At 36.9% G+C, this 24,145-nt stretch overlaps 1 protein-coding gene and 2 non-coding genes across 3 annotated transcripts in view; all 3 read right to left on the bottom strand.

Moving 5' to 3' along the window:
* Positions 1-6,422: 6,422 nt before the first annotated feature.
* Positions 6,423-24,145, bottom strand: part of CCT4 (chaperonin containing TCP1 subunit 4) — a 49,981-nt gene continuing 32,258 nt past the window's right edge. Inside the window, exons 8-14 of the mRNA XM_083134351.1 lie at positions 18,853-18,949; positions 16,042-16,149; positions 14,905-15,035; positions 13,384-13,482; positions 11,412-11,547; positions 7,379-7,492; positions 6,423-6,649 (exon numbers count right to left, since the gene is read on the bottom strand). Coding sequence (XP_082990477.1) covers positions 6,632-6,649; positions 7,379-7,492; positions 11,412-11,547; positions 13,384-13,482; positions 14,905-15,035; positions 16,042-16,149; positions 18,853-18,949 — 703 coding nt within the window. The 3' untranslated portion in view covers positions 6,423-6,631. The remainder of the gene's footprint in view (positions 6,650-7,378; positions 7,493-11,411; positions 11,548-13,383; positions 13,483-14,904; positions 15,036-16,041; positions 16,150-18,852; positions 18,950-24,145) is intronic.
* Positions 22,783-22,849, bottom strand: LOC145997904 (small nucleolar RNA SNORD58). Its single transcript, XR_014443290.1, has one exon. It is a non-coding gene; the product is annotated as a small nucleolar RNA SNORD58 (small nucleolar RNA).
* LOC145997905 (small nucleolar RNA SNORD58) lies at positions 23,429-23,495 on the bottom strand. The gene has a single exon (XR_014443291.1). It is a non-coding gene; the product is annotated as a small nucleolar RNA SNORD58 (small nucleolar RNA).

The following is a 24,145-nucleotide window of genomic DNA, read 5'->3' on the forward strand; positions in this document are numbered from 1 at the left end:
TGTTAAATACATGTGTTAGGAACAATATAAAAAAATCGAAATTCTAGTCAAAAATAGAAAAGTTATAACGTAAATACTACAACCTTGACACAGCGTCTCGATCGAGATGCTTGGGACCGTGAGGGTTACTTTTAGGTATCTCGATCGATCGCTTGGGATCCAAAAGGCATTAATAGGATGCCTCAAGGCTCATGTAGCACTCGAAACATGTATCTCCAAACAAGAGCTGTAGGTAAGCTGGTAGAGGAGTAAAATAATCCGGAGGTAATGCAGTAACTACATAAGTTACAATGAAATACTTCTTCTGTCACAAGCATGGTTCATTGCTCTGAAAAATAATGTGCTTATTTAGGGTTCATGTTATCTATGCAGTGTTCTGTTTTCCCATGCTTCCTTGCGTGTGTCATTTTTTTTCAGGCAATGCATATCGGAAGTGCCTACTTTCTCTCTAGAGAAAAAGAGGAAGGGGGTTGTAGAGAATATGGAGGGAAAGAAGAGATAGAGAGAGCACCTTTCTTTTCTCTCCCAAGAGAAAGGCGGGAAAAGAAAGAATGACATGAAATTGTGAGAAGAAAAGAGCTAGAGAAAGGGAAAGAAAAAGTCTATTCACTGTTCCTTCCTCCCCAAAAAAGGGAGAGAGAGAGGAGGATAATATTTGATACATTTAACAGATTAACCATTCATGGGTCCCACGAGAAAAAATTGATCAATGGTTGTGCCAGAGACTAGGTTTCAAAATATGTTAAATTAATGGTCTAAAATGCCAAATCCTCAATTATAACGATTAGATATTTTCTTTCAACAATTGAGATTCTATAAAATATAAAAAGGCACTCTTCGTTAGTCAGGCACGGAACGGCAGACCAGATTTTCAGTAAAAACTAGGTACGCCTATAATCGCGCATGGGCTCCAGACAGCAACGTGCTTCAACGAACCCTCTCTAGCGGCTAAACGATCTTACAGACACTGAAAACAAAATTGTGATGTAAAGAAAGAGGTTAGAAACTCAGCCAGAAAGAAGGAGGGTGTTGACAAAACATTGATGAATAACGACGTTAAAACTGCACACCCGGTACTAGACACTGTGCACAACCAACGTAGGGTTAATGACAATCTGACAAGGCTATATTAGATTTGAACTAGTGTGGTACTCTCTCACCTGCTAGTTTTTATCTCTCAATACTAGTTAGTTACTTTGTTTCTAGAAGGCATTACATCGAGCAGACGCAAGAGGACTCTGAATACACCAATAAGTTCTCAACTCACAACAAGCTTTTCTTAATCAGGGAACCCAGTTGGTGATAGGACATTAATACGAAAGTTGCACGACACTGCCATGGGTGTTACTTATTGCACAAAACTCAAACCCATTCTTGGTCAAGCATAATATTTAGTCTTTGGACGTCAGGCTAACTGTAATGTATATGGTCCAGTTTTCTTGTAGTGGCAACATGTATGAGAAAGAAGATACATACCTGGAATCATTTCCAATCCTTCAATGTAATCTCCTGCTTGAACACGTTTCCAAACATCTGCCAGTCGTTGGATGCCATTCATAGCTCCCGTTCCTGCCAGTGTGCGCGTATGAGATAGTAGATCTTGAATCTCACGATCACCCAGGAGCAATATTGTTACATGTTAAATGCAACGTGGACGTTATAATATCAGAAGACATAAGAATACATCCCATTTTTCCCTGTGGATTTGACAATTCCATCCTTTGCCACACAATCCATATCCTACCCGCTGCACGGACAAAAAAAACCTTGATTTTCAACTTAACGTTACTTATAAAACTTCCCTTTATTCAATGCTACCATGTTATTCCACCACGATTGGTCACTTGAAATTCCCCACCTCAACATAACAAAATTCCGTGTTGTCACCATTCCGCCCAATATTATGGTTTTTCAACCCAAAGATTTCCCAACGATCATACTATTCATATGGCTCGCCTGCCTAACTACCTTCACATTATATCAGCATAAAATATTTCATTTGATTCCGTTATTCTTATGCCCCAAGAAAGCTAATGCTCTCTCACCCCATGTCCTCCTCCAATCCCCAAGTCATGTTGCGTCGTATTTATCCATTGCCTTATTCGTTATTCTAACGCTCAGTATAATCCTAGTTTACTTGTATTACAAAATCAGAACTTGTAGAAAACCCATTCGAAAGGTTAAGGACTACGAAATTCTGACTATAAGTGCACCTTTGCAGTTGTTACCTCCCCCTCCGCCCCAAACAATCTCTATGGCAGTCCCCACACATCAAGCTCCCCCAATCCCATCAGTAGCTCCGCAAATTCAAACCCTCAAAGTGAAACGCACCCCTTCCCCACAGTCCATCTACTCGCAAGAATATATTTCCCACACTCCTTCTATAATCAGTCCAACTCTCGGCTAAGGGACAGACGTCATTCCATCCGGAAGCAGCCCAGGAGTACCAACACCTTCGATGCCAGGACTCTAACCTCCCCCACCCTCCTGTGTTTCAATCAGTGCATCGAAAGGGAGCTACGTGTCGTCACCCTTGGCGACACACTTAAGTGCTTCGATTCACAGTGTGTAAACAAGAAAAGAAAAATCACAAGTCGTTATTTCTTTATGCTATTAAGCTCTAAACCATTATTTTAAGTTTAACGACTTTCACCTCACGACATGCAGTTTGAATAATTGACAGTATTCTAAACAAATAATACTGCATAACTTATGTAAAAAATATTTTATTCATGGATTAGGGTATTAATAATAAGGTAAATACAACAAAAACACAAATATAATCAGTGCCACAAGGTCAGGAACACTACTAGTAAATGGACACTGCCAACAAAAGCACAAAAAGATCCAGTAATTTCTTGGGTGTGTATCTGTTTTCTTGCTTATGTACGAAAGAAATGCATTACAAATGCATGAACACTGCAATATAAGCAATAATTTATTTTGTGTATATCAACAGGTGAAGGTATAATCAATTATGTAATCCATCGGTCACCGGGTACCTACTTCATACTGTTATGTAACATTTTTTTGGGGGGTCAAATAAACTAACCTCATACGAGGATCACTATTTATATTTTGAGCCTAACAATGAAAAAACAGGAATTTGGCATTGAAAACTGCTTTATTGTTTTTCGAAGTATTCTCCTTTATGGTCAATACACTTTTGCATTCCTTCGAACCATTTGTCAAAGCAGTTTTTCCAATCTTCTTGAGACACCTCCATAATATGGTTTTTGAACGCATGAACGGCGTCTTCCGCCGATGAAAATCGTTGTCCACGCAATTTATTCTTGACATTTGGGAACAAGAAGAAGTCATTGGGTGCCAAATCAGGACTGTACGGCGGATGACCCATCAATTCGATTTTTTGGCTGTTCATAAAGTCGGTTGTTAGACGAGATGTGTGACAGCTGGCATTGTCTTGATGAAGAATGATCCGACGGCATTTGTTTGTTTTCCGTATTTGACCGAAGACCTTTGGCAAACAAATTGTTGTGTACCATTCGGAGTTGACCGTTCTACGTTCCTCTAAAGGCACAGTTGCCACATGACCAGTTTTCCCGAAAAAACAGGTGACCATTTGTTTCGATGTGCTTCGAGCGCGAACAACTTTTGTTGGATTGGGTTCATCTTGAAACACCCATACAGTCGACTGCTGTTTATGTTCCGGCTCATATGCATATATATATCCATGATTCGTTACCTGTTACAATCTTATATACGTCTTTTGAAGTACCACGATTGTATTTATTGAGCATTTGTTTGCAAGAATTGACGCGAACGTCTTTTTCAGTTTTTGTCAAATTGTGTGGGATCCAACGAGAACATACCTTTCTCACAGCTAAATGATCATGTAATATTTTATATATGCTGGTGGAACTAATGCCTATGGTTGCCTCAATCTCACAGTATGTCACATGACGATCTTGCAGTATTAGGTTTTGCACAGCATCAATGTTTTCTTGAACAACAACTGATTTTGGACGACCTTCGCGAATCTCGTCGGTGAGCGAATGGCGGCCACGATGAAATTCGTTATACCAGCGTTTCACAGTGGCAAAGGATGGGGCTTCATCGCCAAATGTGGAAGTAAGTTGATCGATGCACTCTTGTCTTGAAAATCCACGTCAAAAATCGTAAAAAATCATCGCACGAAAATGTTCACGAGTTAATTCCATTTTATTGTTGTCGCACAATCTCCAAGTCAACATAAACAACTCAAATGAAGCTATTGACAAAACATTTGAAGTACGTTATGGTGAATAATGCCAGATGATTTCATGCAAACGTCAAATCGCGCCTAACTTCAATCAGTGTTGCCAAGGCTCAAAATATAAATAGTGACCCTCGTATAATCTTTCTCAAGGCGATTGGTAACCACAAGCCTGTGGATACTCGACGAGCAGGGGAATGTGGAACGATTCAAGGGAGACTCTGTACAAAAGGTAAATTCTCTCGCCAGACATCAGTGCGACAATTTACAACACAAGGTAACATTCCATAAATAGCGGAAGCACATGACGTCAGGAGACACGGCATTCTTCGATACTACCGGGTTCAAGACCGTCATCAGCTGGCAAATACGGAAGTGCGGTCCAAGCAGCTAGGAAGTATTTGCCAGCAGCTTAAAAGAGCTAAGCACCAGAATTCGGGTCTCAGTCAAGTCTCAGAATTCAAGGACCTCCAGAAGAATACCAACTACCAGGCGAAGACCTCTACACCTTTCAGGTCTCAACCCGGCTCGGGAAACCGAGATTAAGCTTTCGCCTAAAGACAACCGCATTACATTCGCAAGTTGACTATCTTCAGCACCACGGGCTACAACTTGTAGCCGTCGGTCAGACCATCATCCCAGCGCCTCTTCTAGGGCCGACCAGCATGTGCTTCGTCACCAGCCATGGGCAAGAAGACAGTGGGCCATCGAACTCAGGACTCCGTGCTCTGCCACCTGACATCCACACTCAACCGCTTGGCCGAGAGGTAAGATGTATGTCGTCTACATCCCCTGAAATCATTCCACTCCCTGCCAGAAGCCTGTCAGCGAGATTGCATGGGGACCATAAACGTAACCTACCTCTACCATCTGACCCCTGAAGTGTTCACAGTAACGATCCCCGTAGTTTAAGTAATTGAAACCAGTGAACGCATCATGGTTTGCTCATTTTCATTGAAAGCATCTTAGAGATATGGTCCTAATACACTAGCACCCATCTCTTGATGAAGAAGAACTTTTATATCATACTTTTTGCAAATTTTCTACCTGGATTCGACTTCTGTTCTGATCAAAAGTACCCTCGGAGAGAGATGCTCCCAGACCACCACTGCCATATCTTGAAATCAATGTGAACTGTTTAAAAATGTGATACTCTTCACTAATTTTCAATGTGAATAAGATTTTTTGCACATGATAGTTCACCATTTCTTGAAGAGATAACACTAGTGCGCTTGGAGATACCACGTAGGTATAGAGATCCACCAAGCTTTCTGAAACCTCGGAAAATATGCAAACTACAGGCTTCCCCATAATAACATAACTAGCGACACTGCTCCCGTGCCAGGGTTTCAGATGGGTTGGTGGATCTATACTTATGATTTAAACCAAATTGAGGTTCAAAAACTAGGCATGTCGTGCTTTTTGCTCATTTTCAACGTAAATTTGGTATCAGGAAATCATAAGAACCTGGGAGGTATTCTCCCAGTACACTAGTGACATCTCTTGACGAAAAGGTGAATTATGTTTATTGAATTTAGTATCAGGTTGTAAGCATGAGCGTATTTCTTAATGAAAAGTTGAAGACTGCATCCAGACAGTCCTCACACGTCCAGATCGTTGTCTCCTCGGCTCCATGGAGTCCTCATACTGTTTAATGGTTTCATACACAAACATTTTTGAAACATTACATACACAATTTTAGCAAGCAGGGAATTGCTGGGTCTGGGGTACACCCATCTTGCGACAAATTGTGCTTAGATCTAATAATGCATATGAAGGGTACAGGGGGAAAACTATGAATGTCACAAAATCACAAAAATTGATATTTTGCCTCCTTGATAAAGGCAGTCCACATTAACGGTTCAAGTGTCAAAACAGGCTAAAAGTGCTGAGCGAGATATTTAAGTGAACAAAAAGAAACCACTAGGAACCCAGTCAGTGATAGAACATTAATACCAAACAGGACTTGCAGTTTGAAGTGCAATCCAAACCCAGGACTCCTTGATTACAAGGTTGATAAATTGTCACACCTTGTACTCTAGTACTGCACTGGTTGCCAATATACCCATTATTACACTGACATTCAGTATCCAAAATCTGTCACTGCACAATTTTTGTTTCATATCATTGCCTGCAAGGGACACCATTAAAGCAATATACTACTTCCATAAGCATACATTCGACACTCGTTCCAAGAGAAACAATATTTTAGTATTAAACATTTATTAACTGTTTAAATAACACAAACATTTAAGTGACAAAATGAGAATTTTCTTTTGCAAACTAACAAGCAAGCATTTGTGGGGAAAAAATACTTGTTATATATTATCCACTGGCTGCAGAGATTTAGTAACCATTTCCAAGTCTTAAGGTTTAGAATGTTGACTGGAAAGTAAGTCGTAAGGTTTAGAATGTTCACTGGAAAGTGTTCACCTGGGAATGAAAAAAAAAATAATTCAGAAAAATTACCACCTCTGGCAGAAGCAGCCTACATGTAGTAACTTTAATTCATGTTAAATAACAGAAACTTGAAAATCCTCAGGTACGACACTGAAAATTGTTACAGTAGAAAGTAAAAATTGTAACCATATTTTGTAACCTTTTATTTGTATTAACACCTTTCCTAACATACATCAATTAAAAAAAATCAGGTTTGCATCTTTTGGACTTCAATAGATTTCCACCAGGAGAAAAATTTAGTGCAAATTATTCTAAAGCCCTGAAGACTGAAATGCGAAATACTGGTAAACTTTTGGAGAAATATTTTAAATATTGCTGTGTATTAATGAAGATGTTAATACAAAGATAGAAAAAAGTTCCTTGGAGCATCATATGGTGTTATGGCAAATCTTGAAGATTTTTTTTCTAGTTGAAAGTTTCACAAAATTATCACAATCAAGCCTGTATTAAAAGATTAAATAATGGAAATGAAAATACTCATTTTCCAGGAGCATCTGGCCAAGGAACTTGGGTGTAAAAAGAGAATTCATAAGTTGCTTTAACATAACCTACTTATAATAATGGGAGGAACATGTAAGTTAACATATATTAAGTGATGTGATTAATGATTATAAACAAACCTTAAATTTTCTCCCATATGAAAACAAACTGAATATTTATAAAAACTATACAAGTACAAATCTTCACTTGTTTAATACTTACGATATCATCAATCTTAAGAATGCTGCGAACTGTTTCTGATGCGAGGGTGATAGCACTTGTGGACACCAACAGAGGCTGCACTACATTCTCTTCCAGGATGTTCGTTATTGCTCCCTGGAAACAGAATACCTTTGTGTTACAAATTGTTAAAAGCTGAAGTGTTTCCTGATTGCAATGAATATTGAATCCGGAACCATATTTATTTCTATGTGACTATATTTATGATATGTATACAGGGTGGCTACTCTAAGACCATGATAAAATTCAAGTATAATTTACAGTTTTCAAAGGAAATTTTCAAAAAACTTCAAGGCTACAAGCATATTTTCTCTATTTCAATCGTAAGTATTATCGCCTCTCATCACTCATACACATGGAACACACACAAATATATTTACAATATAAAGTCTGTGCGATTCCAGTGTATCCAAGAATTCTAATTCAAATCAATTAATTTAAGGTGCGGAGTTTACATTTGCCATTTCAAATACTAAAGACTCAAAATACGAGGGTTTGGTTATACAAAATCAAAAACACAATATTTATTGGAAAAAACAATTCTGTTACATACCTGAAGCTTCCTTCACTTCTCTACATTATCACCTCCAACCCTTCATCACTTTACCGCCCAGAAACTCTTTCAGCTTTAGGGTGGATGATCAAAAATTTCCCATCCGAATTGATCCAGCAATTCTTGAGTTGCACCAGCAGTGTGAGGACGGGCATTGTCGTGCAGAAGCACAATTCCTCAAGAAAGCATTCCTCCCCTCCTGTTTTGGATGGCTCCCCGTAGTTTTCTTAGTGTCTTACAATAACGATTTGCATTGATCGTAGTGCCTTTTGGCATGAAATCCACGAAAAGAACACCTTTACGATCCCAAAAGACTGTTGCCATGACAATGAACTGGCGGCCGAAGAGTATAACATGGGAATTCTGAAGCTCGTGCCCAGATACGACAAATGTTTAAATGTAGGAGGTGATTATGTAGAGAAGTGAAGGAAGCTTCACGTATGTAACAGAATTGTTTTTTCCAATAAATATTGTGTTTTTCATTTTGTATAACCAAACGGTCTTTATTTTCTGGATGACCCTCGTAAATCTACAAACACAAGTCACAAATGTTACGGTATATATTCTATAATCTACAAAAAATTGTTAACTGTACAAGAATTTCAAACTAAAATTTATCTAATCATCTTGAAGATATCTTATCTCGCAATAATATTACGTCAGATAGATTGTTCTGCAAAGGACACTAACAAATTAAACCGATTCAGAGCTTTCTTTTCCTTCCCCGATAAAAATAAAAGCTAAACTGTGAAAAACTTGCATTAAGGCATTTATAAACTCATAAATTAGGGATGGGACCGATTAATCGGTACTCTATCGGTATCAGCCGATATAGGCATATTAGTGTATCGGTTTATCGGTAAAATTACCGATTATTTTACCGAACCGATATATTGATAAATATCTGATAATTTAGTACAAAATTCTGCCATTTTGTTGTAATTTTAATGGATAATCTGCATGCCCTAATTTCTAAAAAAGTAAATGTCTTAATATGCAATTTCTTTTTCACTACAGTCACCTTGAAACACACATTTATTAAGGAGGTCAAAACCTTTCAGGTTCTTCAAGGATCATTTCTAATTTTATATCGGTATCTGCCCATCCCTAGTATAAATTCAGTGTGATTGGGATTAATAAAAGTTGCATTTTTTCACGTCTACAGGAAAAAATTCAAGCAGAATTTACGCATCACTCCCGGAGCAAATAACTAATGCAGAATTCCCAGTGAGTAGCCACCCTGTTATATAATGTGTGATGGGAAAAAATCACTAGAATGTAGGGATAAAGTAACTATATACAATTTACTGATACCAATCTGATGTAAAATTCCAAATGGCTCTTGAAGAACCTGAATGGTTCATTGATCTCCTTAATAAATGTGATTTTTTTTACTTTTTTAAAAAAGTAGGGCATGGAGATCTATAAAAATTACAACAAAATGGCAGAATTTTGCACTAATTTAAGATATATTTATTGATATATTGGATCGGTAAAATAATCGGTAATTTTACCGATATGACTATATCGGCAGATACCAATAGTGTGCAGATTAATCTGTCCCATCCCCAATTTATGCTATTTTCTACCTAAATGAAACAATACAATGAAACAGTTTTACCTTGAATCTAGAATCATCATGTATAATAGACCATAATATTTTAAGTATGCCCTATTTTCATAAAGCATATTTTTAACCCTCTGCCTTTACACCAGGGTCTCCCAGACCCTGTACCATTAATATCTTTCTGCCTGCATGCGCAACAGAACAATGCAGGACATTGTTGCCTATGTGTAAATTCAGTTTGGTATTATATTTGTCAACAGGCTTGAAATAGAACCAATGTGTGATTTATTGAACTTTCTGTTACGTGTCACAGAGTCTGTTAGACACTGCTGTATGCAGTAAGTTACATTACAAGACTACAGCAGAACCCAAATTTTACATTCCCCAGTTTTACATTTTCCCACATTTTATGTTCTTGCAAGTTGTCCCCTTAAAACAGTAAAATTGAGGTTTCACTGTTTACGTATATAGTTTAAGGGTTAACAAAAATATATTCCCTGGCTCTTTCACAGGTTGGCCACTCTTGGACCAGGATAGAATTCAAGTATCAACCAGTTTTCAAATACTCAGACTCGAAATATATCTACAAATACAAGTTACAAATGTTACGGAATATACTAATCTACTAAAAATTGTTAATTGCATAAGAATTTCAAACTTAAATTGAACTCTTCTTGATAATGCCCTGTGCTATGAACAACGATCAATTTTTACTCAATAGTTCATTGTTGAAGACCCAAAGTGGAGTCTATTGAAATATTTTGTTATCGTCGACAGACGAAGAGTCAGTTGTGTTGCAAGTTATGTGCCAAGCGGAAGGTAAGTTTTTTTTGTGCGAGTGGTTCTTATTTCAGCTTTTACCCAAATGGATACAACGCCAAGCAAACGGTCGAAAATTGTTACGTTATCACTGCATACTTCAATATGACAGAGACAAATTGCTACAGAATGTGGTGTCGGATTGGGTACGTTTAATTCAATTTTGAAACAATACCAAGAGACTAGATCCATCAAGCCTCAAAGAAAGGGAAAATGTGGTCGAAAACTGAAGACTTCGTTGCAGGATGACCGAATTCTTATTAGAAAAAGCAAACAGAACCCCAGACTGACTGCTGTTGATTTAGCACGTGATTTATTGTCAAGTGGAGTGGACGTCCACGTTACAACAGTGCATCGCATCTGGATGAAAAGCTTGTAGGGCATTGAAAAAACAATTGCTTACAAAAAAATGTGTAAAAAGCAAGTAACGTGGGCAAAACGTCATCGGGACTGGACCATGCGATACTGGAAGAAAGTGCTTTTTTCGGACGAATGCCATTTTGAAGTGCATGGTCACAAGGTTTCGTTCGTTCGTAAAGAAAAATGTGAAAAACTTTCACCAGAACACATGCAACAAACTCCAAAACACCCCCCGAAAATAATGTTCTGGGGTTGTTTCACATCTGAAGGGCCTGGACCAATAGTTCCTGTTAAGGGGATGATGAACAGTGATAAATATATTGACATACTGCGACGAAAAGTCATACCTCATCTCGAGAAATCTTTTCCTGATGGTGATGGTGTTTACCAACATGACCTAGCAAAATCTCATACATCTCGAAAAGTCAATGAGTTCTTTGATAATAACAATGTACAAGTACTCTCCTGACGTAAATCCAATTGAAAATTTATGTGGATAGCCTGTAAAATGGATAAACAACAAAAATGTTCGGATAATACACATATTCCGATATCGAGACATTTCAGATAATCTGAATATCCGAGTATCCAGATTTGGCCATTCCTAATTTCAATATACACTTAAACTAAAAACTAAAAAAAAAAAAAGAAAAGAAAAATAGTTTGTTGTAAGGGGAAAATCCGCAGTTTTGAAAGTATTCTCAACCAAAACCTACCTTCCTGACATTAATCCCTGCAGTCCTCTCCCCCTGGGCATGTCTGTTCCTCAGCTCTGTGACTGTGGCTATGGGGTTGAGCCCTGCATTTTCTGCCAGCGTGCATGGGATGACTTCCATCGCATTCGCGAAGGCTCTGCAAAGGAAAGTAAAATGAATCAGACTTATTTATGCACAGCTGACGAACCAGACAAGATGGAAAGTTTACACTCTTGTCTACCTAATCTTTATTGTGCATTTTAACTCCTTCCTAGGCTGGTATCAGAACCTTATGGGGATGCTTGAAAAAAGTGCAGAGCATTAACTGGAGCCTCGTTCTCCCCTTATTGGCCGAGAATGAAGGAAAGTTGAACCAATGCTCAACATTTACCTTGAACCATGGCCTGAAGGTTCAGAGACCTTGCACTACATTACAACATATATAGGGGTTTTGTTAAAAAAAAAAAAATCACACACACAGCATGATGAAAAAACACTTTAATAGAGTTCTTTGTTTTTAACAAATATATTGCTGGCACGTTACGCAAGAGGTTTTCTCCTGTTATATATTTATAAGGGTAGAAAAAACTAAAAATAATTCAGGCACTAGCTCCTCTTAGGAGTTTTTCCATCAAAATACAGGCAAAGAAAGCCATGAATCCAAACAAGATAAGCTATGAAATTTGATCTTAAAACATTTAATTTCTTTAATACAAAAACTTAAATAATTCTTGCACCAGAGTAGTAGCATGAATAACTATGCAACACATTCTAATACATGGCCAACATAACGCTGCAGAATTTAAGCTAGCAATAGGGAATTCTACCCCTGTTTATAGATACATCAAATCAGTAAAATTATTGGTAATTTTATGGATAAACTGGCATACCAATATGCCCATATCAGCTAATCTGATAAGTAAGGAAGGGATTTTAAGGTGCAAAATTATGGTCAGGAAAGGGGTGGAAAAAGGTTCTGAAAATGTTTTCAAAAACTTGCAAAAAAAAAAAAAAAAAGTGCTGATAACATGCATTTATTCAATGTCCTCTTTTTCTGTGCCTTCTGTATAATGCTAGAACTGTGGTTCTACCAAATAGGTTTTGCTGAAGTTTGTTTTTTTCTCTCGCGGGTCTTGAAACATTATCTTGTGAACTATTGGGGCTGCAATGATTATATTACACCATTTTATAGCTCTCGTTCTGCTCTACAAAATGAGACTATACGCCCCCCTATATGATTTTACGTAGCTGCTCAAGAAGAGTGAAAATCGTTAATTTTTCTGTCCAATTTTTTAACAAAACATGAAAGAAAAAGGAAGGAAAAAGATGGTGAAGCATCCAAGAGTGGTAAAAAGGGGATAAATGTGCTAATTTCACGAAAAGGTGCAACAAAGTGTGTTCATTTTACTTGATTTCATGTCCTAAAATACATATTTTAAAGGATCGATATAAAATCAGCTATTTTTTGGAAAGGTGCAGAACCTTAAAATCCAATCCCTAATGATAGTGTGTTCCAATTAACATGTCACATCCCCGATTAACTTACATTACAAAACCAAGTAATGAATTACACCTTTATATTCATAGAAATAAAACAAAATTTTCAACCGAGGTACACATCATTTTTCATATGTTGGTTTGGTAAAACTAATCCACATTTTATTAACTGAAATGCTATCAAATTAATGAAGTAGTGGCATTAGGTACCTTGCAAGATTAGCATGTAACGTTAATTGGACATTATCTATTGTCTGGTGCTTTTTTTTAAACTATGCAATTCTAACACTACGTTTTGAAAGAGTATGGTTTAAAAATGAAAGCAATATCCAATAAACATTGCATGCTGATGTAGAACATCTGTCACTAACATTCAGAGAACTACATGCATTACCTTTCGAGATATTTGTAATGACAGTTCTGAACTAATGCTAATATCACCGTTGTTATAAGTTCAGCCACTATTTCAGACTACGCATCGAACATTTAACATTACCTGAAGCAATATGCATCCACTCCAGTTATTGTCTGTGCTTCCTGGGCTAGTTTCAAAGCCAGCTCCGTCTCTGGTGCTCCTCCTCCAGCTATGAGGGCTCTGGAAACAAAAAAAATATATTTCACTAAATGTACACCCAACTCCGCACAAGCATTAATCAGAAATGGAAGCTCAGAGTCCACAAGGTTATCACAGAAATATCAGATGTGTTGTATGAATCAAGGATGCATCACAGCTATTGGGGATCCCAAGTTAAGAGTTCAGCATGGGCTTTTAAATGCTTTTACTTTTGACATCACCACCCCGAAACAAGTGTGTTTCTGTCGGAAACAAAAGTCGTTAACATTCGAACATAATAAATATGCAAGAAGCAGAGGAAATGTAAGGTTTTCATGGTCTATACCTTCTTTTACAATTCAGATCATTCAAAAAAGGCACTTTTCTTTCTTGTGATAACCGTGATTTGGGGTAGTTAAAAATAACAGCCTTCGCCTATTGCCACTCTGTGCAAACACGTGTTGGGAAGGGGGCAGGGAATGGCCAGGCAAAAGCGTGAATAGGCTTCCGTGGGGTCAAGTTGTTTATTATTGGTGTGCGTGCTTCTTCATTTTGGATAATTCTCCGAAAACAGGCATATTGTAAGCATTGGCGAATCTTTTGAACTCAAAATCAACTCCGTTTTGGTACCGAAATTTTGCTTTTTTAGTTACCAAAAATATGTGACTAGTCATTCCACATCAAATATGCACAAAAACCAAAGATTATGTCACCCACCATCTCAGATTTTGATGAAACTTTGTGTACGCTCTTCTCTTATGGTTGAAAGAAACATGATTTTTTCACTATCTCAGACCGTTTCCATTTTACAGGACTTTGAAATGTCATTAAATCTGTGTTGTGAGTCACTCTTAAGACCCTCAGTACAAGATACCCTTGCTTACTTTTTACTTTACTTCACCATATTGAAATGACATTGAATGACCCTCATGAAAACATATTTACATATCTTGATACAGAGAGAAGACTATATCAACAGTTTCACTATTTCAACTCAATGTATACGGCTCAAACAGGATGCCTAGGTCCAACCTTGAGCATCAATTTTCACAAACTTTCTGTAAGTTCCTACAGTTCCTGTAATAAAATAATAAATATAAATTACAGATATTTTTACTTTGCTTATAACTTTTTTACCTTTTTAATATGACTTCATTGGATAACCCTGAAAAAGTATCCGGCGAAGGACCCAAAACGTTAGTTTTAGAACGACTTTTAGAAATCTGTATTTTATATTTAGTATCAACTGTGGTTACAAGAAAGTACTTGAATATAATGAAATAATAGTTGGCTATACTTGAGCCACATTAACTCATATGATGCCCTGCATGGCATAAAAAAATGAGAGTTTGCTCTAAAAGAGCACTTCTTCATCTTGCTTGCTGATGATTCGGGACATTACTGACGTGAACTCCCACATGGAACTCTTTCTAATACTTTAAACAAACCAGACAGGACACTCACCTCTGTTTGACAAGGCACCTAATGACACACAGAGCATCATGCAGCGATCTCTCGGCTTCCTCCAGAACCAGCTTGTTGCTCCCTCTCACCACAACAGTCACTGTGCGGCCAGGATTCTGGATGCCCGTTACCTTAATAAAAAGCAAATGCATTTTAAGTTACGCACATAGATAAATATGAGATTTTTGCAAGTATTTCAAATTATACGCCATTCATCACAATTTACAGAGGAACCTCAATTTTACATTTTTCAGGGGACCAAGACTAAAAGCCTTAAAATGTAGGAAAATGTGAAATTGAAGAAATTGTTATAACATTTTGCTATGCTGAAACTATCGATATTGAATGTGCAATGTGGGGACAATTTTAAATCCCAGAATGTAAAATCAGGGTTCCACTGTATTTTTCATAATAAGGAAAAAGAAAAGCTTCCCCTTGTAGGAGTTATAACAGTTTGTTCATAACTATTGTTACGAGGTTTTGAATTGAAAGATCCCATGGACATGTGTTACAAGGACATATACACAGTGGAACCCCAATTTTACATTTTCCCACATTATACAATCAAATGCTCTGTCCCAATAGAGCAAAATGCTACAAAATTCTCCCAGATTTGAAGTTCTTTTAGCTTGGTCCCCTGAAAAACTTAAAATCAAGATTCCACTGTATATTGTGTACACAAAGCACTGATCTTTGCTAAAAATGACCGCCTTTGGCCTGCGCACATGCCCTTGGCCTCTTGAGGCCATTCATGAGTTGAATTATGCATTACCTCTAACGCAAGTTTATCTTTTTTTAATCGTAGCAGCAAATGAAGGTGGCTCATTCTACATTTTTGTGTGTAAATTAATATTATTGTTTGAAGCTATGAATTATAAAGGAACACGAAGGATCCTGATGTGAATTCAAGAAGAAATATCACCTTTCTACTTTGCCACCTCAGACTAATGTACTTGCTTGCAAATTTGGGTCAACACAGTAACATTGCAGGTTACTACCATCTTGATTTTGAGCATTAACGAATTTTCTGCATACTAAAACTTGTGCAAATATGTACAAATGAAAAGCACAGACTGCATGTTCACTCTAAAATAAAACACAGAATCCTCCAATCCTGGACCAAAAGGAAACCATTACCTTCACAAATTTGCTGCATCCAGTCATAACCTCTTCCACGAGCTCTGCATTCGCCAGGTGCTCTGGGAGGAAGTGGTCCAAGCTAGCTATCGGACGACATCCCAGTGTCTGAAATAAAAGGGATCACAGTCAATATCACCACCTCAAGGCTTCAGTTACAAGACTGGGAGTACCCATCAATACATGATCACAATTTGACCAACAATATTTCTTCAGTAATATAATACGTATGAAACCAAGATAAAATCACAACACGTACCTTACTTTTCCTGTGAATTTTTTGGGCCATTCTCAATTCTTCAGGATGAAAGAAAATAAGACATGGAAAGGTTAAAATATGGTTAAATGTTGTGATTGTATTTCAGGTTTTAATATGTTGATGAAATGTGCTATGAAATTCGGCCCTTTTAAAATTTTGGCCAACATCAATGAACTAACCACTACTTTACCAATCCAACATTAAACATTCAATGGTCTAATTGTGTCACTTTGTGTTGTATATTTAGAAATTTTCTTTACAAAACAAGGGTACCTGAATTACACCTTCTTATTGAAACAAAACAAAATGATATAATTTTGCAGTTTGCACAAATATTAGGTTAGAAAACTGATAAGACAACACTCATGTCAATGCCAAAAAGTGCATACCACAACCTTCGGTGGCAATATGATTACTACAATATGATATTTGCATGGTTTTTTTTTCCCCCGGGGAAAATTCATGAGCTTTCAACAGACAGATTCATCCATTTCAGTTCATTGGAAACACTCTGCCAAAGTTTTATAGTGCATATTTTTGCATATATTGGAAGTAATTTAATGTAATAGTTTATTCCAAGTGTGCCCCTTCCATTTCATTGTCCTTTGTGTCAAGAGTAAACTAGATCACTCTTGTTGGGTCAAGGACATCCAGTAAATGAAAACTATAGCTGTTGCAAAGTTCAAGAAAATCACCCTCTCACCAATATAAAAAAGAAATGAGTCACAGTTCTATCTGCCAGTGACAGCAGCAGGGTGGCATTACCTCTTGGTTAGCTTTGGTTATGTTATTTTTGTAAGTCTACGTGAGTGCCTATACCTGAATGGTAGTTATTTGGGTTGGGATGAGCCACTTCCCCTTCTGGATGCTTGCTTCTGGTATATCTTGGGGGAGATGTTAAGCACATATGCGTTGCTTCCCAGGAATTTTCTGGAACCACCCCTCCCAACATGAAAATATTTAAAATACTACATTGATCGGTGCTATTCTCCATCTCATGTAAGAATGAAGTAAATATAAACAAAATAATATGGTTTGTGAAGTTCTGACTTTATTCCACAATTCTGACATTGGTTCATTTTCAGATAAGGTACGTGAAATAAGCTCCCCACCCCCACAATGCTTCAGTATAAAATCTTCAGTAAATGGCATTTTTTTGTAAAGGTAACTGTAAAGTTTCCCGTGCATATAGCAGCGTACCATTAAGGCACATTTGTGGGGGGTAGGGCCCCACACATTCTTGATCTTGGCCATTTTGGAGGTGATATGATTTGGCCACCTTTAGCCCCTCAGGGTTTCCCCCAGGTAACCATTGATTTTGAGGCTGGGTGAGCCCCAGAGCCACTTTATGTGGGAACAAGGCCGAAAAAATTCTGACCTTAGATCACCCACCCAGAGAATCAAACCATGGTTTCCTGAACAGCAGTCAGATGCACCACTGACTAGATCACTGCGGTTCCTTTGTCAAATGCTCTATATTTTTATTCTTGGAAATAGCTGCCATCCCAACCAATAGCACTTCTCTCGGGTCATGTTCATCTATTTAAACCTATTCCAGGCTTGCTGTGGACAGATAATAGTTAAGAAATTTGTAATACTTCAGGATCGAAGAGAAGATTTGATGCAACAGTTACTTAATGTCAAGTCTATTCTGAGTATTTTAGTATTAAAATTTATGTTTTAGATAGTCATTTTCTGTTGCAGGAAGGTGGTAGTTCATGCTTCAAGTTTTTGGCATCTTTTTTAAAATCAGAAAACAATCATTTATCCACAATGTCATCCAATTAAGTCAACGTTCCTTTTGTGGGCTTGGGCAAGGGTTTCAGGGCTTTGCAAACCCTGTGCAACAGTGTAGTTCAACCATAATATTTTGAGTGCGTAAAACCAGTTGTGGGTATCAGGTTTATTTTATGTAGTGGATGTTATCTTTACTGTGTTCAGCTGTTAACGACTAATATATAATGATTCTGTTATTTGGGAACAAAGCCTGTAGGGCCCAGCCACTAAAAAATACAAACAACAAAAATGCAAGGTTTCTATCACTAATCACATTGAGCAATTATATTAGCTATATGGGTCTATAGGCAGGAATTGCTTCAATTCTTGGAATTATGTGGGCAATCTCATGTTCTCTGGGAAGTGATGCCAATATAAAGCGTATATAGAACGTAATACACAATTTTTAGGACCCCCTTTTAAAATGTATAGTGCATATTTTGCCTGTTTTAATGCATATTTTGGCATTTTTAGTGCATGTAAATCCACCCCCTAATGATGACTACTCAACAGATCACCAAGGATGCTCGTATCAACAACATGTATTCGTATGTTAATATGCAATGTTTATGTTCATGTGATTGACATTTTCATTGTAAATGATATCTTAATGTAACTGATCTATGCATGTATTTTGGTAGTAAAAAATTATATTAATTATATTAATAAAATGTTGACTATTACACATTCTACAGATACATCTGAATTTCTTTGCCTCTTTTAAGAGAAATTAGGCTAAAAGATGGGAGAAAATATTTCAAACGCAAATCACTCACCTTGCACACAAACTCTATGTCTTCTCTTTCGATGTCCTTCACCACCATTACCTTAATCTTATCTAGGAAGTGAAGGGCTAGATCGCTCACAGCATCCCTAAAAATGAAGGAAAATACAATTATTGAACAGACTCGTGGCTTTGTAATGAATCCTAAAATATTTCATTAACAAATAAAGTTTAACATTTCTATAACGAACAGTCCAGGAAGAGCATTTGAATTTTTTAAATTTATTGTTTTTTTTAAATTTCTTTATTTGTAAACTTTGTTGGCTTTGTTATAATAAATGGAGACCAATTACAAAAGGCGTTCAATAAGTTTTGCACAGATGGTTATAATATTGTTATTAGTTGCAATATGCTGATGAACATACTTTGATCCTTTGGCTTTAAAATGGCAATATTTTTTTTCCTATTGTTCACAGGTAAACCACAATGGACACTGAAGTAGACATCAGGACCCGACAACGTCGGTAATGGAATTCCTGTTCAAAACCGGTCATGAATCAGCCACATCAATTCATAGCAAGCTGCTTCCGGTTTATGGGGATAACACATTGGACCGCGCCAGTATCCAACGATGGTTGCAGAGGTTTAAGATGATGGTGATTTCACTCTTTTGGACAAACCAAGGTGTGGTAGACCATCAAGTGTAGTGTAGTGATTCATGTGAACAAGGAAGCCATTCATCAAATCATCCAAAAGGACAGATGTGTAACCACAAGACAGCTTGCTGAAATCACTGGTGTGTCGTTGGGTAGTGTGGTAACAGTGGTGCAGTCTCTAGGATTCAGAAAATTTTATCTAGCAAAAAATCATGAAATTAGGATGGGAACTCATCCCTCAGCCTCCCTATAGTCCAGACTTGGCTCCTTCAGGTTTCTTCCTGTTTGGTCGTCTGAAGGCCCACCTGTGGGGAAAAACATTCGACAGTGACAAGGACCTCATTTCTTGTGTGAAACAATGGTGTAAAAGCAGCCACCTGAATTTTACTAAAGTGCATTCAAGGCATGGAAAGAATTGGACGAGATGCATCACAGCAGATGGAGGCTACATTGAGTGACATGGTCTTCTAGCCAAAGGATCAAAGTATGTTCACCTAAAATTTCATCATCATATTGCAACTATAAAAAAGAAAAGTTAAAAATTGTACTTACGTATGTGAGGTATTTGAAGAATTGGAAAAACAAGACGAAAGAATAAATTTCACTAGGGAAAACTTAAGCGATGGAAAAATCAATTTCCTGGATCTTAGTATCTTGAAAGAAGGGACTAGGATTAGAACAGGAGTACATCATAAACCCCTATCGGGGAACTTATATATTAACAAGGAATCGGCGCACCCCGAAAAAACAAAGAAAAACGTATTCCTAAACTTTTTTATTAGGGCCCGTAGACTATGCAATAATGGAAAAGAAAAAGACAACGAAATTCGGTGGATAAGAAAAACTGGATTAAAAAACGGATATACAAATAGAGAAATGGATAAGATCGCGGGGAGAGCACGGAAAATTATTAGGAAAGAAACCAAAAAAGAGGAAGGGGAACAAAAAGAAAGGGAAAAAATCGAAAAAAGGAAGGTAAAGTACGTTGGCATCCCTTACCATCAATTCGTATCGGAAAAAATCTGAAAAATAACGAGAGATTTCAGAATCGTTTGCGGGATGAAAGCACCAAAGAATGTAGAAAAATACTTTACCGATTATAAGAAAGGAAAGACAACTAGGGAAATACCGGAAAAACAGAAGGGGGTTTATCGAATAGAATGTCAATGCGGGAAGGAGTACATAGGACAGACAGGTCGAAATATGGGTAACAGATGGAGCGAGCATGAAAAGGGTCTCTCAGAACACATTTTGGAAAGTGGGCTTAGAATCGCAAAAAAAACCAGATAATTAGAAAAGAGGGGAGGAAGTTAGGAAGAAACGTGTATGAAACAGCGAATATTTGTAGGGGGGGGAAGAATAATCTTAATAGGGACGAAGGAAATTTGGAAGAAGGGTGGATCAATTTCCTCAAAAAATGGGACAAAGCCTGGAAGATTTAACCCAATATTGGTTTCCACGTCACTCCGGAAGTTATGCAAGCTGCACGGGAGGAACGTGAATTTACGTTGGATTTGTGACGTAATAAGGGGAAACAAGAAAATTAAGGGGAGGGGAAACCTTCGTGGAGAATTGACCTTCATATGGATTAGGATGCATAGTTGGGTAGGAATGGCCGAACCTGCAAGTCGCATAGTGGTTCATGCAGGTTTTTTTAGATTTTTAACCTTTTTTTAAACTTTTTTACCTGTGAATAGGTCTATTGTACAAGTTTTCTTAGGGAACGACATGTTTTTTACGTACTTCTAATAGCAAAAACATAATATTTTAAATGTATCCTAACCAACCCTTAATCACAATCCTCATATTACATTTTTGACGCAGTACTATGCCAAGTACCTAGTTTTTTTTTATATGAACCTGAAGAAGGAGATAGTCAATCTCTGAAACGTCGTTCTACAGTAGGAACAATATACTCGCATACGTAAGTACAATTTTTAACTTTCCTTTTTTATATTCTGGATTTGTGAGTAACACGAGACTAACCTGCAAAATGCTATATTGAACTAATAAAAATATTATAACCATCTGTGCAAAACTTATTGAACGCCCTTTGTACATTGTGACTTAGGTTCCACTCCAAACTGCAGCTCTAATCTTGATTTGCCTATTTTAGCAACAGCAAAAATATTATTATTCGTTTAGATATTGATACTGTTTTAAAGCAGTGAACAATGGATCCTAGTATCAACCCTACCATATGCCCTAGAAGTCATATTGTACTATCATCTGTTGTCTTGCTTTCCCTATTTTACAAAACTAAGACATATAAATTCGGTTTATTTCCATTACAAAAGGGGGGGGGGGTTCAACAAGTTTTGCAGATATATTAGTTAGGAAACTAATGTCAGTAATTTTAGCAGGCAGATATAAATTAATACATCCCATTTCTTTCTTGCTACATTTTTTTTTAATTATTATTAGCTATCATAATTGCTAATTTCTGTATGTTTGTTTAAACCAGTAACTGGTCTCTCATTCTCATTCCAAAAAAAAAGTGAGAAAATATGTAAAGTGGTGAGAGAACACAACATAATTTAAAAAAAGAAGTCAGTTTCACAAGTTTAACTGTTACATGAACAGGACCAACAATACCATATATTTTTACGTGAGTGCCACGAATTCTTCATAGTTTAAGTTAAACACCAAGAGAAATTTTCATGCACAGTAAATATTCCAAAGTAATGTAAAAGAACGCTAAAATATAAGAATAGTTACAGGGGGAGTGTGTTTAGAATACCGCAATTCTACATCAGCTCACAACGTACATTTTTCTCATGTTTTATTACGAAGTGTCCCAAGTTTAGACATCATTGCAAGATGTACACTTTGCAGAAGTTATTTCTAAGAGTTGCAACTTTACATGGTCAGAAAGATGAAGACCAGACTTTTACATGAGAGTTAAAAATTCACCACAGTTTAAGTTAAACACCAAGACAAATATCATACTCATGCAGAGTAACTATCCTGGAGTAATGTAAAACAACGCTAAAATATGAGAATATTTAAAGGGGGATTGTGCTTAGAATACAGTAAGTGTACATCAGCTCAGAATGTAAATTCTTCTCATTTCTTATCAGAAGGTATCCTAAGTTTAGACGACATTGCAAGGTGTACACTTTACAGAAGCTAATTCTAACAGTTGCAACTTTACATGGTCAGAAAGATGAAGACTATATTTTACCTCAGTCACAAATTCATCACAATTTAAGTTAAACACCAAGAGAAATTTTCATGGACAGAGAATATCCCGGAATTATGTAAAACAACGCTCAAATATGAGAATATTTAAAGGGGGATTGTGCTTAGAATACAGTAAGTGTACATCAGCTCAGAATGTAAATTCTTCTCATGTCTCATCAGAAGGTGTCCTAAGTTTAGACATCATTGCAAGATGTACACTTTACAGAAGCTATTTCTCACCAGTTGCAACATTTCATTGCCAGAAAGATGAAGATTATATTTTTACATGATTGTCACAAATTCTCTACAGTTTAAGATAAACACCAAGAGAAATTTTCATGGAAAAAGAATATCCCGGAGTTATTTAAAAGAACGCTCAAATAAGAGAATATTTAAAGGGGGATTTTCCTTAGAATTTTGCAGGTGTACACCAGTTCAGAATGTAATATCTTCTCATGTCTTATCAGAAAGTGGTCTAAGTTTAGACATCATTGCAAGATGTAATCTTTACAGAAGGTATATCTTCTCATGTCTTATAAGAAGGTGTCGTAAGTTTAGACATCATTGCAAGGTGTATTCATTACAGAAGCTACTTCTCACCAGTTGCAACTTTACATGGTCAGAAAGATGAAGACCATATTTTTACCTGAGCCACAAATTCTCCACACTTTAAGTTAAACAACAAGAGACATTTTCATGGACAGAAAATATCCCGGAATTATGTAAAACAATGCTCAAATATGAGAATATTTAAAGGGGGGATTATGCTTAGAATACAGTAAGTGTACATCAGCTCAGAATGTAAATTCTTCTCATGTCTCATCAGAAGGTGTCCTAAGTTTAGACATCATTGCAAGATGGACACTTTACAGAAGCTATTTCTAACAGTTGCAACTTTACATGGTCAGAAAGATGAAGACTATATTTTTACCTCACTCATAAATTCTTCACAATTTAAGTTAAACACCAAGAGAAATTTTCATGGAGAGAGAATACCCCAGAATTATGTAAAACAACGCTAAAATATGAGAATATTTAAAAGGGGATTATGCTTAGAATACAGTAAATGTACATCAGCTCAGAATGTAAATTCTTCTCATGTCTTATCAGAAGGTGTCCTAGGTTTAGACATTGCAAGATGGACACTTTACAGAAGCTATTTCTCACCAGTTGCAACATTACATGGTCAGAAAGATGAAGACCATATTTTTACACTAGCCACAAATTCTCTACAGTTTAACTTATACACCAAGATAAATTTTCATGGAGAGAGAATATCCCGGAATTATGTAAAACAATGCTAAAATATGAGAATATTTAAATAAGTGTACATCAGCTCAGAATGTAAATTCTTGTCATGTCTTATCAGATGGAGGTTAAGTTTAGATCATCATTGCAAGATGTACACTTTACACTAGGTATTTCTAACCAGTTGCAACCTTACATGGACAGGAAGATGAAGACCAGACTTTTAGATGTCACTAATTCTCCACAATCTAAGTTAAA

This window comes from Lepisma saccharinum, chromosome 13, assembly GCF_977018435.1.
Source record: "Lepisma saccharinum chromosome 13, izLepSacc3.1, whole genome shotgun sequence".
NCBI classification, from domain to species: Eukaryota; Metazoa; Arthropoda; class Insecta; order Zygentoma; family Lepismatidae; genus Lepisma; species Lepisma saccharinum.